Source organism: Leuresthes tenuis, unplaced genomic scaffold, assembly GCF_036924035.1.
Source record: "Leuresthes tenuis unplaced genomic scaffold, fLeuTen1.0.hap1 SCAF_5, whole genome shotgun sequence".
In the NCBI taxonomy this organism is placed as follows: Eukaryota; Metazoa; Chordata; class Actinopteri; order Atheriniformes; family Atherinopsidae; genus Leuresthes; species Leuresthes tenuis.
Window position 1 is genome coordinate 22,268,165 of NW_027325359.1, and position 17,939 is coordinate 22,286,103.

Below are 17,939 nucleotides of genomic sequence, written 5' to 3' on the forward strand. Positions count from 1 at the left end.
GTTTCCTTAGCGAGGCAACTTTTTTTTAACTGGAAATTGTATGAATTGTACAATTTGGATTTTTAAGGAATTTGATTAGATTATGATTGTATTAAAGTGAATTGGATTATAATTGGTTGAATTGGACTGTATCTTTGAAGTGCCCTGTGATTACACTTATTGTGATGGGTCAGCGAGAACACATTTTGTAGAGTTTGTTCAGGTTTCAGTGTGGGTCTGTGATGCATTTGTGTTGCCTTGACATCAAAGTGTTCTTGAGCAGGCCACTGAACCTCAGATAGCTTCTTAAATGCAATATGCGAAATGCAATATGCTTTACAGTGGTTTAGAGTCTCAGCATGTAACATGCTTACTTTAAATCAGTCATACTGTGGATTTTCTACAAGTTGTTTATGAAAGAAAAGAAAATCCTTTATTGGTTCCAAAGTGGTGGGGCATGGCTAAATGTTGTCTAAATTAACATCCAGCTGTTGAAAAATGAGATTGAGGAGAACTGAACTTCTCTCATCTTTAACTGGCTGAGAAGTTCTACTCTTTTCATTAAGTGATTGAACCTCTCATACACTCCCTACTGTTTACTGCTTGGCTAATTGCTGTCATCTGTTACTCCTGCTGCTAATGATTTCACAGAAGCTGTGAGGCAGACCATTCCTGCTTTGTCTTCCCATCATAATTTCTGTTTGATTGGTTTATTGATTCAGCAAATCTCTGAATGGCTGACTAATTAAACTGTTTTTTTTTCTTCCATCAGCTGGACAATGTGGATGAACAAGCTGCTCAGATCCGTAGAGAGCTGGATGGCAGGTTACAGCTGGCTGAGAAGATTACTCGGGTGGGATACAGTATACATAATTTTTTAAAAGTTGTTTTGACTTATACTGTTTTTGCTCAATTTAAGTGAAATTTCAAGCCCAAGATTAGTTATTTAGGTTTTTATTTAGTATGTTTAAAAAAAAAACAAAAAAAAAACAAACATTAATCACTAACTTCCAATGGAACTTACATATATCAGGTCACAACAATGGGAAACGTACTAAATTAGTTTCAAGCTGTTGTACAGTGAGAGACTTTTTTCTTAATCCTGTTTCTGCTGGATTTCTGACTTTTAGTGCTTATTCTTGAAATATATGCATCCCACTGAATCCAAATTTCAATGCAGTCGTCTAGTGTAAGTCATGGAACACATGCACTGCTAATTATAGCAACAAAATGCAGGAGCAATAAAGAAAAGCACCAAACCATCTGTATTTATATAAATAAGTCAATTGACACCTTCGGATTGCACTGGCATGAAATCACAGATAGAGAACAGTAAAAGTTTAATTAGTTTAAGTACTAACTGAAAGGTGTCTAATAGGTCAGTTTGATGTGCTGGTTACAAACATGCTGTTTTTGTTTTAGTTAGAACAGTGACTGTGTGTTCTACAGGAAAAGAGATATCCAAAGTTTGTGTCTGCTGACATGGAGGCTCTATATATTGAGGAGCTACGTTCATCGGTCAACCTGCTGATGGCTAACTTGGAAAGTCTGCCAGTGTCTAAAGGAGGGCCAGACTTCAAACAGAAGCTCAAACGGTCCTCCATGAACAACTCCTTTCTGGACATAGGGGATGAAGGAGACATCTTATCCAAATCTGACGTTGTGCTGTCCTTTATTCTGGAGGTCTGTTTCCATGCAAGTGGCCATATATTTGACTTCTCTGCTAGTGACTGGTTAGCAAAATGATTGGTGCAACTTGTAATAATTGGTAATCTTTTGAGTAGTTTTTTGAGTGTTTTAAGTTAAAAAAATAAAAGAAAGAAAGAAAAAAGGTAAAATATGTAATTTTCAGTGTCAGGGTTTTATCAAGAAATCATTATCAGGGGATAAGATAGATAACAGTAGAAATATCATCTAGCAAATCATGCATTTCTAATATGCATCACCCCATGCTTCCGTTTTTAGATTGTGGTCGTAGAGGTCCAGGGGCTGAAGTCATTGGCTCCAAACCGAATCGTTTACTGCACAATGGAGGTTGAGGGAGGAGAAAAGCTGCAGACTGACCAAGCGGAAGCCTCCAGACCACAGTGAGTTTGTCCCCATGCTCTACTCGGGTCGTCTGAACAACTGTAGGTCTGAGAGAATAGAAATAAGCAGTAAATGTTGTTGTTATGTCACTTGCAAATTGCATAATGAACCACAAGTGGCTTTCAAACTAGTTTATCATTAAAAGATCTGATCACATGGACCCAGTGAAACCAGAGAAATGTTCCTTCACTGGCAGATAAAGCTTATTTCTTAAAATTTGCTTAGCCATGCTTAAACATAAAAGCACAACACAAAACCTCAGGGAGCCAGAAGTGGGTCGATCTTATTGTGAGTAGATTCACCGACACGGTCCACCAGGTGGTCAGTCTTCTTGAGTCTTTTCCCCGTAGTCGGAACGGCGGAGCCCCAAGTTTGTACTTGTCGGGTCCCGGCCTGTTTCTGCGACTTTACGGGCGACTTGTTGTTTTCGCTGAAGTCTCTTGTGCATGGAGTCAGGTGATGGAGCTTGCATCTCACGTCCCTTTTGGCTGAAGGAGTTTGAGGCTGAGTGGTGTCGGACCGGTGCTGACTCAAAATAACCAAGAATCAAACAACAGGCGCGTTTTAAATACACTTTATAAAAAAAAAAAGGAAAACTTAATATAGTATAAAACAAAAACACAAAGCTCCAATCCTTTTTCTTCTGAATTAGAATTCAGTCTGTCAATCTACGTATAGTTTCTTTGTAAGTAAGTGTACAAAAACAAAGAGAGTAGCAAGCAAAAACGAAAACAAGAAGTAAAGAGAATAAAACAAGCAAAGAGGTGAACGTAAGAGAGCTTGAATCTTTGCGTGTCTGAGTTTTACCTTGCGAGGGCAGAATTTCACTCTCAGCTCTAAACCAGTGAGATGTCCGAATCTGTTTGGATGTAGCAAATGGCTTTATTCTTAAGATAACTTTTATCAAGGAAAAAATTAATCTCTTTTATCCCAGCATCCCAGAGCACGTTCAAAGAGTACATTAGTACATTGATTATAACACAAGCATGAAACACAGGCATGATATAAAGGAAACATTGACAGTGTCCATATAATACATGACTTTTGATTATAGTGAGTTTATACAATTGGTACTAGTTCAAGGTTGGAGACGGTGATGACATACGCATTTCATTTAAACTGAATATTATCCCATAGATTGGAACTCTGGCCTATTGTAAAACACACACAGTTCATTTGTTTCAATTCTGGAGTCCATATAATATAGGAGTATTTAAATTTAATTTAATTTAATTTCACCTGTATTTATTCAGGGAGGGCCAGTTGAGAGCAAGCTCTCATTTCTAGTGGCACCCTGATTACAGCACAAATACAAATCAAACACATTATAATACATATCCATCATAATATACAGTCAACAGAAGCACATAATGAAATTCAACAAGCATGTATTTAAAATGGTTAAAAGGAATCAGTGTATCCAACTGAAGCTGAGACAGTAGATTGTTCCATTTAAAAGGAGCGAAATAATCAAAAGCAAATTTCCCTATCTTCGTTTTAACAGCTGGAATATTAAGAGCCAGGGAGTTATATGCACGAGTGGAATAGTTAAGAGATCTGAAGCTTAGTAGACTCGATAAATAGAGTGGAAGTTTTTTTAGTTGTGCCTTATAAATAAACAATATACAGTGTTGCTCCCTTCTTAGAGCCAGGGAAGTCCAACTTACATTCTGATAGAGATGGCAATGATGGGTCATGAACCCATCGCCAGTAAAAAATCTAATAGCGGAATGATAAATTGTATTGAGTGGTTTAAGAAGAGAGGGGGAAGCATGCATATAAATAATGTCACCGTAATCTAATAGAATAGAAATGTAGCATGCACTATCTGCCTACAGTGCCAAGGAAGACAGTAGAGGCTTCAGCTTCTTTAAAAGTTCTGTAACATGTAACTTAAAAGACAATTTGTCATCCAACCAAATACCAAGTATTTATAAAAAGAAACCCTTACGTACGTCTTTTTGTAAAAATCATGTACTTTGATTTTCCAGGTTTTAGAACCAATTTTAAGGTTAGAGAGTTCTTTGGATAGAGCAGAAATCATCTTGAAGATTATTTAGAGCTTGTGCAACAGATGGAACAAAAGAATATGTGATTGAATCATCAGCATAAAGATGACTTAAGCTGTTTGTGACACCACAATTAAAATCATTGATATAGATAGAAAAAAGCAGAGGTCCTAAAATTGAACCCTGCGTTACCCCTTTGTATATGTTTAAAAATTCAGATATAAAACTATCGCCAGTCACAGCTTGGGATCGATCAGATAAATAATTGTCAACCCATTTACAAGAGTTGTAATCAAAACCAATGTTTTGCAAACGCTCAAGAAGGATGGTATGGTCAACCATATCAAAAGCCTTAGAGAGGTCTATAAAAAGGGCAACACGGTCAAGTTTTCTGTCTAACACTTGAGCTATATCATTCACAACCTTAGAAGTAGCTGTAACAGTGCTATGCCCAGCCCTAAAACCAGACTGATAAACATTTAAAACTGAAAATTCTGATTAAAAACATCTAATTTGGTTGCTAAGTGTTGCTAATCAACCGTTTTTCGCAAAGCAGGGTAATTTTGAGATTGGACGGTAATAATTCAATTAATTTGTTGGGCCGCCTTTGTGCAGAGAAGTTGCAAATGTTGTTTTCCATATATTAGGAATACAACCAGTTAAAAGGGTCAGATTAAAAATGTGCAAAAGGATGTCAACAGTAAATGGTGCAGCTGGTATCAGAAGTCGAGTATTCAAGTGGTCAGCCCCAGTAGGCTTCTGAGAATCAATACTATTCAGAGCACTGAGAACTTCAGATCTAGTTAAGGGCCTAAAAGAAAAACTACGTGGACAAGTATTTGCAAGAGTAGGATTAGAATTACTGACCGGACTGGTGGTATGAAAGATATCACCTGCAGCAATAAAATGTCTGGTATAAAGGTCACATTGTTCATTTTTATCAGAAATGGAAATGGAGCCCTTAGAAATCTGAGTGGGTAAAGATGAGGTTGGCCTACTTGAGAGCGTTTTGATTAACTTAGATGGGTTACCAGAACTATCTGATAAGGATGTGACATAATAGTGAGATTTAGCATTACATATTGATACAAGACATTTATTACGATGATGACGAGAATATTTCCAATCACTAGTTGAACCTGAGGTGCGAGCCTTGTTCCAAGCAGTGTCCCTAGCATGCAATAATTTAGCAATTTCTTGTGAGAACCAGGGGTTGCATCTGTTCTTTATTCTTAAAAGGGGCATGTCTATTCGCTACTGAATTAAAAGCTATAATAAAATGTTATATAAAGCTAGGATAGGATCAGAAATGTCATGTATCAAGTTAAAAAATCCTGGTCCACAAACTTTTTAAAATTCCTCTTAACAATTAAACAAGGATTTGATTTTACCTGTTCTACATCTCTAATACAAGTAGTTGGGCAATGGTCACTAAAATCAAGCGGGAGAACCCCAGAGGATTTAAAATTATGTGGCCTATTAGTTAATATAAGATCCAATATTGTAGATTTCCCGAGATTTGATGGGTCGGGTCTTGTAGGAGGAGATACCAATTGAGAGAGATTTAAGCCAGTGCACAGATCTTTTAGACCATCAGAAGCATTACTAAGCCAATCAAGGTTTAGGTCACCCATTAATATGACTTCGGAGGAAATGTAAGAGGAGATCAGATGAGCCAAATCAGCAGTTGCTGTTGATGGTGCTGACGGGGAACGATAGAAACCCAAGACAGTGATATTTCCACCATTAGCACTGTTACTTAAGGAAACACTTAAGGCCAAATATTCAAAGCATTTTGGGATGGCCACAGAGTCAACAAGAGTTACAGAAAAATTCTTCTTAACAAAAATGGCCACACCACCACCTCTTGTAGGCCTACATCTATCTGTTCTGAAAACATTATAACCATCAAGAGCAATTTTATTATCATTTACTTTATCAGTTAGCCAAGTATCAGAAAATATAAAAATATCTGCCTTTGTTTGTAAAGCCCAGATGTTAATGTAATCCATTTTAGAAATCAGACTGCGCACATTCATATGAATAAACCTAAACTCTGCCTGAGATTTGAGGGACAGATTTAGAAGATACCTGCTGAAAATTGCAGAACAGATTAGTAATTGTTTTAATCTTAATTAAATTAGAAGGGTTTCTGAACGAGATCTGATTTATTTGATTACCAAACCACTTAGAGCTCGAATTTGGCATAACATAAGTAGACAGTGGGTTGAAAACAAGCTCAGGGCTTTCAGAAATCCTCACAGGAATGAGGGAGTCAGACATGGGGAGAGCGACACCATTATATACAGCATTTTTTACAGCAGCAACAAGACCCGCACTGTCAAGGACAGGGCTGTGAGATGAGCGGATTGTAGACTGGGCAGGGTCCTGTTGAAGACAGCATCAATGTGAACTAAAGGCGATGGAATTTGTAAAGTTGCGAGTCAGTTTTTCAGCCCCCATCTAGTTCAAATGTAGACCATCCATTTTGAACAAGTTACGCTCTGTCCAGAAATAATCAAACTTGCTTATGAAGCCAAGTCCAGTGGCAGTGGTACAGTTACGCATACAGTGATGTAGAGTGTAAAGACAACTGAAACACTCTGTGCTTTTGGACAGTGTGGGTATTGGGCCAGACAAAACACAAATCTTTCCAAGACTTTCAACTGTATTGACTAGTGATTCCAGATTGTGATGGAGTTTAACAGACTGCCTAGACATATCATCTTTCGTACCCGTGTGTAACAGGACATGACGAACAGAGGGATTGAGATCAATAATGATAGGAATTAGCTCTATAAAGTCAGTTGTTCAGTCCCACTGGAGAGACAGTAAGTGATGGAGCCTGGGAGATGCACGTTTCTAATAATGGAGTCACCAATTACAAGAATTTCTGGAGGTTGGTTTTTACAGCCTTGATCATACTCAGACAATCTAGGCGGAAGGGATACATCGACGATGACTGTGACATCCAGTGTTGTAGAAGAAGAGTTAGAGTCACCTGCACAGATGACGTCATCACTCACTCATGCAAACAACTTTCCAAGCTCTTCAACAAATGTTGAAAAGTGCTTAAATTACCAGCAGATATCATTACCGCAGCAGTGTATCTAAGTTATTGTAGAAAAATGTTTTCCAAATCTGAGTTTTCATTGGAAAAAAGCTGATCAGAAAAAGAAAGATGTGTAAATAGATATACATTCTATACACACACACACACACATATATATATTTTACACATACCCTTTCTTCCCTTGATTATCATGAGCATTGTGATTACACTAGCAGTCAAATTTGATGACTAATGTCAGGAAGACAATATTCTTTGTTTCATCGAGACATTGCTACCAGAACAACAACTTCTTTCCACCCAGGTCTCAGGCTAAATCAGCATGCAAAACCTCACTGACAGTGAGGTAGCCATAGAGCAAGGATTGCAGTTTTTGTTAGCAACAGATGGTATAATCCTGGACTGAGAAGAAGAGTCTCTGTACTGAGAGAGTTCAGCTGTGTTATCTGCTTACGCAGTTTGTGACTTCATCAACTAAGTTGTTGCCAAGGTATAGAACACCATCAAAAGTATAGAACACCATGACACCATCGCTGTGGTCTCTGAAGATTTTAAACACACCTCAGACATAATGTTAACTAAACATTTTAAACACACCTCTCTCTCTCTCTCTCTCTCTCTCTATATATATATATATATATATATCTGCTACTTATTTTTATAATAATGATTTATAGCACAGCAATAGAATTTCCATCTGGGCAAAAAGTATTATTGAATTGAAATCAGCAACAATCTGATTTGATTATGTAAACCATATTGATTTAGAATTTATTTTTTTCATTTGACTGGCTAAAATTGCTAAGTCTTAGCTAAGATGTTAACAATGATGGCAAGTTATTCTTCTTTTTAAAAATATGTTGCACTGAGTAATATGTGTTGTGATGGGACTTAAAGTTTTTTACGTCTAACATGATTCGTGGACTGCACCTGTACAAATGCAGCAAGTTCCACTTATGATGGGCCAGCCCATAGGATGATGTGTAATGTCCTCCCTTTACGTTATCGTAGTTACAGGCTAGTACATTGCAGGAGCGATTCTGAATACACTGTAGTCTGCACAGCACTAAGGCTAATCATGCTGCGTTCGGCAATGTGAAAGGATTTAATCGGCTTGTTTTAGCATATGTGTCAGACTATTTTTTTGTGCTACAGGCTATTTTTTGTGCTAAAATGGCATATGTGATGAGTTGGGTGTGAGAACGCGTTGCTGAAAATGAACTGAGTACAAGGGAATGCTTGCCTTTAATGTGTGAAGCCCATATGTCTCGTGTTGAGTGAGTAAGAGTTAACAGGTTGATCATTATTTTAGCACCGTTCGTTCGTTGAACATAACAGTATGACTTTAGCAGAGTGAGATTTACAGAGTTGAAGGAGACTTCAACAAAGTTTTGAAAGCCTGAAATGTGGGTGGAACAAGAGTAGCTTACTGTATTCATAGATCATGTTTGCTTTATGGGCAGCAAAGAAACAGTGATGTGCTAAAGACATTACGAACCTTTTTAAAGTTATAAATGTTTTTTGTGACAAAACAAAAAGATTTTTTTTTTTCAGAACAGGGTATTTAAAGCTGCTCTATGATGTCTCTGGCGTTTAGTATGTCAAGACAGTGGTCCACCTCTATGAAAGGCCCCCTGAGACATAATTTACACTTGGTTTCATACATAACATCATACTCCCACACGAACACTAGTATACTTTTACACAAACACTTTATATGTCTAATCATAGTCTCTCACACCTGCCTGAACCATAAATCGCATACACACAATTTGACTTTCTTACAAATATAGTCATTCTCACTAAGAACTGCTATTACACTCATTATGCATATTCCATAATTTTCTATAAAGCAGTCTATGCTAGATGGAATATTGCTCTGAAGATGGAGAAAGAATTATGACAACTGTTTTGTACTGGTGTATGGTTTTTGGCTTCCACTAAGAGTACGCTGTGACCATGGCATGGAGAACACAGATGTTGCTTGGTACATGTTGCAGAGAAATGGCCTTAACAGATGCAGTATCAGTACCTGATGCAGTACCTACAATTGGAGGATTGAATATATACCTATTGGGTTAGGGTTAGGATTCTGCTAATGAACTCCATTTGTTTTGCTTATCATACATAAACTTGTTAAGAGATCCAGTTAATGAGTTTAATATAAATCCATCCCTTATGAACAGCAGTCAAGACACTGCAGACCCAATGACTGAGAACAGAAACCATGGTATTGAATTACCTTTGGTACATTTTGTTTGAGAATTAAGCTGCTATAAAAAAGCTACTTAAGGGTCAAACTCTGCATTTTAAACAGAGTTTGACTGATATATTGGTTGACTGATAGTATTGGCTAGTATTTGCAGATATATCGTTATTGGGGAATATTTGTCTACCAACATAAACATAATGTTGGGGATAGTTTAGAAATGGTGTCATCACAGTTTGCATTTTAGACAGTTAAAGTAAGTATTTAAACCAACAGACATCCATCCGTCCATTTTCTATACCGCTTAATCCAACTGTCAGACAAAACACAGAGGCAAACTAGACACACAACCATGCATGCCCACTCTCACTCCCAGGGAGGATTTTAGAGACGCCAATTAACCTGACATGCATGATTTTGAACAGTGGCAGGGCACGTGTAGTGCGCTATAGACCCCTGTGATGCGGGACCTAACATTTTGATGGATTTTTTTTCTTTACATTACTTTTACTTTCATACTTCAAGTAGTTTTGAAGCCAATACTTTTATACTTCTACTTGAGTAAAAAGCTTGAGTTTGTACTTCAACTTCTACAGAAGTCTTTTTAAACTCTAGTATCCATACTTCTACTTGGGTAATGAACGTGAATACCTCTGACCATCGTGCAGCCCTACCGACAGACATTACTGAACATACGGAATAATTTATATTTATTGTAATCCAATTACCTCCAACAGTTTATAAAAATATTTGTGTAATTGAATGCTTTGTATGAAAAATGTTAAGTACAATGGAGGAAGGTAGGACCCAGATGCAGACTTCTCAAATCAAAAAGGTTTATGCCACAAGGCAAAAAGGCAAAAACAGAAAGTGCGGCTGGGCCGGATTGTCAAAATTCTCAAACTGTGGCAAGAAATAACAAAACAAAACAAGACTATGACTATGGTTAAATAACAAACAAGACTATGATTAACAAGACTATGGATATAATAATACTGTGACTATGAGGCATAACCAGACTTAACTTTCAGCGTGAGCGTGGAAGGGAAAGTGAGGATTCTGCCAAGACTGTGACTGAACCTGGAAACTAAATGCTGTGGGGAAGTGATCTGTGATGATGTGCAGCCGTTGAAACGGAATGCAGGTGACATGAGTGAACCTAACGTCACAGGGGAAAAAAACATGACCTGAAAACATAAAAAATGACCTGAAAATAAGAATATTAAAACATAAACTGTGACAAAAAATAACTAAATTATCATTTTTTTAAGTGTGGTAAGTGAAGACAATAACTGTGTAGCGTTCTCACTATTAAACTGAATTACCTCGATGATTGGGCGCCATTCCTTAAAAAGGAAAATCTTCGCATTACCTTAAATCAGTCTCACAGTGCTATTTTATGAGCTCTTGTTTGAATGGACCCAAATTACATAAAGAAACATTCAACTGCGACTTGTAAACTAGACATTAGTTATTTATTGAGCACTAACCAGAAACATGAACCTTGATAGGCAATCGGAAAAGCATGTGTAATAACAACTTAACTGTAGATAGAGTAAGCATTACACGATAGGAGATTATTCATGGCTTGGTGTAATGGCAAGAGAATAGAGAAATATCGGGAAACTGGGGTCGTAATTCTTGTCACTGTACACAGCTATGTATGTGTAGAGGTTAATTACTGTTATTAAATTAATTAATTCATTTTAACTCAAAATCTGTCTCGCATCACCTCCATGTCCAACAGAGATTGGATCTTACTTTGAGTTACAGGGCTTCTCAGACGCAGCCCACTCGCTTGTTGAACAGCCTTTCTTTTCCCTTTCATCACCAGTCTTGAAGAGCGGTCACTCTCAGGCCTCGCTCCTTAGGGCGGTTAGGCATCTGTTCGTTGGCGCAGCGGTAGGGGCCCTCAGAAAGATAGCTGAGTTCTTCTCCCTCTTGCGTCTCGTGGCCAACGATGCAATGATCAGGTGATGTCAGAAAATCCAGAATGGTGTCTGTAAAGTTAACATCAAATGAAACAAAATGTTATCAACCCGTTTTGACCACTGGAGCAGAGCATGAAAAAACAGAGAACATTGGTTAACCACGGTATCTAACTACGTAATTATTTTAGGGGCTGAAGGGGTTCTTTTGTTTGTTCAGGGAAATCTTGCTAGTTGGCAGTTGGAGTGTTTTCCAGCTGTATCATGACAAAAAAAGAGGGACGGTCGTGTGGGAGACTCTCAAATCCTCTCCCCAGGTCGCCTTCAGATAATGCAGAAGGCTGCCTCAAGACTTTAAATGGCACCAACAGTAGGTTACACATCACTCCAGTTTTGATTCCTCTTCATTGTTTACCAGTAAATTTTAGAACTAACTTTTAGGGCCCTACATGATCAAGCTCCCCAGTATATCTCTAACCTCCTGAAACCTCATTCTTCTTCCCTGGCTCTTTGGTGATCATCTTAGAGGTTGCAGCGGGCCCCGCACACTCAGTTCAAAACTCCTAGGGATTGGGCTTTTCAGCAGGTCTCACCAAGGTTGTGGAAATTTGCATGGGTCTTTTTCCACAATTTTTTTTTTTTTGGTGTAGCAGCTTGCAATTTCACCAAAATAATATTTATTTGGGAACTGTTCAACAAAATATATTTAGTAGCTTTTATTTTGTAAGAAGAAAATGTAGTTGTGACAAGTTATACAGTTAAAGGAGAGACAGACCAAATTAGGTTTAGTAAATTAGCATAAATTGGCTAATATTAACATGAGTATCCAACGATGACCAATTGTTTGAAAAACAGATTGCAGTGGTATGTTTTAGATGGAGCATTTGATCAGATTGGTCCAGATTGCAGAGGGTTGGAGGACATCAAGCCTCTGGAGAGCAACTTTTTTAGCTGATCGATTATATACCATTATCGTAGTCTAATATGAGAAGGATATTAATTTGAACAAGAGGCTGTCTAGTAAGGTAAGTGAAAGTTTAGAGCACGTTCTGTACAATAAACTAATGTTAGTTTTGACGGTGCTCTATCCATGTAATATGAAAAGGAAATGGCTATCTCGTCAGATACCCAACTACATGTAATCAGTAGCCGGCCCAAGGATAATCCTATCAAATCCCATCAAGAGAAGTGATATGGGGGACAGAAACTTTGATCCCCAACATGTTCTTGGTCTTGGCAGTGTTTAACAAAAGGTTTAAAGAACACTGTAGGAAACTATCTGAAGGAAACTATCTTGTAGTGATGAAATGACTATCTAGAAAAAGACCAATGGCATAAATGACTGTGTGTTAGAGGCAAATAAATTACATGTTGATTAAATGAATCATGTGATTTCTACTTTATAGATAAAAACTATATAATTTTTAAAGCCCTGGGGTACACCCTTAGTGATGGAAAAGGGCTGAGAGAAGATATAATGTAACTAAACAGACAGCACCCTGTAAGTAAGGTAGTTTGTGGACCAACCTTGTGGAACTGTACTTGGGACTGTACTTATATAGCACTTTCATCTATTCACACACACACACACACACACACCCTCGCACACGCACACACCCGCACACACACACACACACCTACAGCAATTCTTAAGTCTATACAGGGATTTTTCTCTGTCACACACTCAAACAAAGATGGCAAAATTAAGTCCACTGTCTTGCTTAAGGAAACTTGGACATTTAATTTCAAATTTCAAATTGATAATGATAATTGCATTACATCATGTTACATTTTGGAAATAAAAGTGAAGTGTGTTTTGTGTTTTGCTCTCATCTGACATAAAAAAAAATCGCTCCATTGCATCTAATTTTTTGTTCTTCATCCTGTGCGTGTTACGCAAAACACTGGAGTTTTAACTTGTTGGCAACTGATCATAATTCAGTTGAACTTTCTTGGTGGCAGCTGTTGGCCATTGGATATCTGTATCACAGCAGGGGTCTGTGCAGTAATGAGGCTGCCCTTTCACATGCTCCAGGGGCTAATGACATTTTTTTTCTTCCCCTTGTGTGGTTCTCTACTTGCCAGAACCACCAAACAGAGCCAATTAGATGAGCTCAAAGTACCCTGGCAACCTTGCTGGTCAACAGGGGGTCCCCTGCCGTAACCAGGCTTTACTGCAGCCCCTATAACCTTCTCTGTAATTGGCCTGCAACACACACTCACATCTCTTGTCTTCAGCATCAAACTTTAACGCGCTTGAAATAACATATTCAACTATAAAACTTTGAAAACGTGATCAGATATTATTGAACTGTACTTCAATAACTTCAATGTGAAATTATGTGACATAACCTATATAATTTTGCATCTCTCATGCCACTGCAGATTCCCAGCTATTTTATCAGTGAGGATCTTTATGGTAGCAATACTCTTAATTGCGGTTTAATGTAATGCATCTGTAATTGATCTGAGCGTCTGTACTGGTGTCACCTCAAGAACATTACAATAAAAGCACATTCCTAATGATTAGTTTTCTTCATGTGTAGGTGTTTTCTGTACACAATTGAATTTTTTCCCCTTAAAGCAGCACTTGATAATTTGGGAACTTTTTGTTCTTTGGCTCCCTCTACAGTTGTAGGATGTAACAAAAATAAATAAATTACAAGTGACTGTAAAAGAAAATGGTGTGGTGCAGGGCTGGGAAACAGAGTTGTGAGCTGTGGTATCTCTGCACCTGGGCACTCTAGGGCAGTTTCAGGCTCAATAATGTACATAACAAAAGTGAAAGTGCTTCAAAACGATTCAAAAGCACATAGTTTTTTGTTTCAGAAGCTTCTCTAATATTGCTTTAATGTAAATAAATGTAATCATTATCTTGCTTTAGCTCTCAAATAGCCACAGAGACAAATTAATAATTAATATAAAGGGCAGAAAGTAGACACAGTGAAGGTTACAGTGTTTAACAATGATCTTTTGACAAAAATGCATTAGTGTAGAATCACAGGATAATAAGAATTTCAATGTCTCCAATCCTCGAAATGAGAAGTCACTAGGGGAGAAAAGACTATTTAACAGGAAGACACCTCCAGCAGAACCAGACTCAGAGAGGGTCTTCCTCCTGTGACTACTTGGAGGATGAGAGGACAGGACAGTGACAAAAACGAAACAACCCCACAGCAATCAGGCCTGGGACAAAAGTTAAAAATATTTGCATATACATTGAAAGTAAAAAGAGCACAGTGAGGATGCCATTACATCTGTACTACGTTAAATTCCAAGTAAGAATCTTCCTTTTCTTCTGTCAGCAATACAATAAAAATACAAACCCATCACCACAGCTGAGGCACATCCTTGAGTCTTGAAATGTACTGGTACACTCATGACTCCTATGATAAGTTCAACATTGGTAGAAGAGGGCTTGATGTCCCCACAGAAACATGTTCATATCACGGTAAATAGGTGTGCAAATCAGTGAATAAATGCACACACACTGTCACTGGACTGTTTTGTCTACAGTAGAAATTGTTGTAGCTCTCTGCATTTTTCCACCTCTGTATTCTTGCGAATAAAGATCATCTTTGCACTGAACGTAATCCGTTTCAGAATCCTGAATCTGATCTGCATTGAAGACCTCGTGTGTCCCTTGTGATCTTTGGCGGATGCAAAGACTTTTCCAGATGCAAAACTGACTTTGTGTCTCTTAGAATCTCTGTGACGTGAGCAATAGGTGTTTAGTTATTTGTTACACCTGAAGTGATATTATTACATGCATTTTCAATAGTGGTCCTTAGTTGGACTTAATTGTGCTATGCAAGAAGATTTTTTTTTCATGAAGAAAACTTGAATGTTGAATGTTGACAACAGAAAAAGATCTGATTCTGATCTGATCAGCTAAAGCATTCAAATGAAAATTCAAGTACCTTAAAGGTGTTTATATCAGCAGCCACTTCATCCGCTTGTAATAAGGGGATCTCCAGATGATGCAAGAGTTTTCTCCAGGCCAAATTAATATATTTAGTATATTAGGGAGAAGCGGGAGAAGGAAAGTAGTTTTGCTCTTTCAAGGGAATAAAAGGGAATACTTTATAAGTTATAATGGGATTCAATATCTTCAACTATGTAACTTGGATAGAAAAGCCTCTCTAGCTTTTTCACAACCCCGTCCCAAAAGCAACACCAACACCTCTAGATGATGGAGAATGTGTGGGGTAAATGAAATAGAAACATTTCCATTTGTTCATAAAGTGAAAGCAAGATGTGCTGCTAATTTTGCCTGATGAGAGTGGGTCATCAAGTAACTGGAAGGTTGGCGGGTCCATTCCCTCTCTTGCCACTCAAAAATTGGTGAAACTGACAGCTGGAGGGATGTCAGTCCACCTCCTTGCCAAGGCACCTCGCCCCTATGCTCCCCAGGCGCTGTGACTGGCTGTCCACCGCTCCAGTGTATGGCACCTGTCTCTATGAGTGTGTAACCCTGTGCATGTGCGTGTTCAACAGGTGCAAACCTGGATGGGTTGAAAGCGGAGGACAAATTTTGTCTATGTATATATATGTGCATGACAATAAATCTAAGTGTTAGCTCCCCCCTCAGCTCAGTTTATTGTATTTATGTTCTTCAGTTCAAAAATGTATATTATTGGCCATTATGGAAACTCCCCTTCTGTATATTATATTACTTAATTTTCCTTATGTGCCTATTGCCTACACACATGTCCTCTACCCCTCTTATTTTGTGTATAGATAGATATTTTATGTAGTATAGATAAATGGGGGTTAGTGTGTATCTTTAAAAGACGGGAGTCTTGTTTTGGAAACCACAAATAACTCTGAATGAAATATGACATTTTTGGGAGAGTGGTTTTTTTTAAATTTCTTTTAACTTGTTTATATTGCTTTGTATTTGTATTGTCCCCCCTATTTTTACTTTTCTTGGTTTATGTACAAATTATATGACATGCAGTATTGTTGATGGCCAAATATACCAAAAAAAAAATTTAAAAGAGGAAAAGAAGTTTCAACAGGTCAAGCAGACCTGCTTGATAGCGTGAATACTTGCAAAGCAATGCTTGCACTGAGTTTTTAAAATTTTGTTTATTTATTTAACAGTATATTGCATATTAAATTTTCCACCTGATTCAAATGATATTATATCATCATATTAAGACATGCGAATAAAACTTTGGTGTTGACATTCTCCATAACACACCAAACAAATATAAAAGTTCCTGGTGTCTTTCAGGTGGGGGACTCAGGGAGACTTCACCACAACTCATCCTCTGCCCTCGGTCAAAGTTAGGCTCTTTACAGAGAGCACTGGTGTCTTGGCTCTGGAAGACAAGGAACTGGGCAAGGTAAGTGCACACACAGTGCCACTAATGTTACACATTCATACTTCATGCATTTATCCTTGGATACAGTTTCTTAAGAATTTCGAATAATATGCTTCATAAAAAAAAGAAAACTGAGAATAGATACATGATCACATTTTAGGCTGCAGCCTATCCCACCTATCATTAGGTGAAAGGTGGGGTACACACTGTGCAGGTCGCCAGTCCATCGCAGGGCCACGTCGAGACAAATGAGACAAACAACCATGCACGCTCACAATCACTCTTAAAGTCCATTTATAGTCACCAATTAACCTAACATGCATGTTTTTTGGGTGCTGGGAGGAAGCCGGAGAAACTGGAGAGAACCCATGCTTACGCTGGGAGTAAAATGAAGTCCAGTACCCTCAAATTAATTCAAATTTCTTGAGATAGGTTTTGCTATTCTTCAATTCTTTGACAGTTTTTCCTCCTGTTCTCCTCCTGTTATTTTTTATGTATTTAAACGCCTCCATGCTGTCCAGTTGGTTTAAAGTGAGACAACATACTTTGTCATACTTTTTACATACGTATATTTTCAGGGCCTTTTTCTTTAAAACACCTGTGTGATACTGTCAAGGAACTCAGGATTGCTATGTTAAATATTTCTTCTTTAGCAAGCTTCTGAAAAACTAGGAGACATTTCTTGTCAGCCAACGTATTAACGGTATTGTCTTTAAATTTGAACTTTCTCCTCTGTGCTTTAAGACTATGCATTCACGAGGCAGTTGCGTATGGACGACTGCAACTGTCATAATACAAATGAAATACAAAAATATATAAATGGCTAAATAAAAATGTTTCGATAATAGTAAATACTATTGAGTGAATAACAAAATAATTTAATAGTATGTGAAATAAATATATTTTTCTGCTTAATTGATTTTATTTTAAACTGCATTCATTTAAGTTTATGTTAATTTAGCTACTTGAACAGAATAAGAGAACCACTTCATCCACAAAAAGCAGAGATGTGACCCTAAGGTTCCCAAACCAGATGCCCTCCTCTCCACATCGAGATCCTGTTAATGAAAACCACAAACAGAATTGGGGTAGCCCTGGCGGAGTCCAACACACTCTGTAAAAGAGCTCAACCTAGTGCCAAGAATGTGAACACAGCTCTTGCTTTGGTTATACAGGGACTGAATATCTTGCGAAAGCAATTCCGGTACCCCAAACTCCCACAGGAGCCCCAATAGAATCCCTCAGGGAACACAGTTGTAAACCTTTTCCACAAAACACACGTACATACATACTGGATGGTCAAACTCCCATTATCTCCTAACTAAC

At 37.8% G+C, this 17,939-nt stretch overlaps 1 protein-coding gene across 1 annotated transcript in view; it reads left to right on the forward strand.

Annotated features, from left to right (window-relative positions):
• Positions 1 to 17,939, forward strand: part of cadps2 (Ca++-dependent secretion activator 2) — a 197,867-nt gene that overhangs the window by 43,089 nt on the left and 136,839 nt on the right. The window contains exons 4-7 of the mRNA XM_072386456.1: positions 752 to 832; positions 1,429 to 1,662; positions 1,945 to 2,066; positions 16,523 to 16,634. Coding sequence (XP_072242557.1) covers positions 752 to 832; positions 1,429 to 1,662; positions 1,945 to 2,066; positions 16,523 to 16,634 — 549 coding nt within the window. The remainder of the gene's footprint in view (positions 1 to 751; positions 833 to 1,428; positions 1,663 to 1,944; positions 2,067 to 16,522; positions 16,635 to 17,939) is intronic.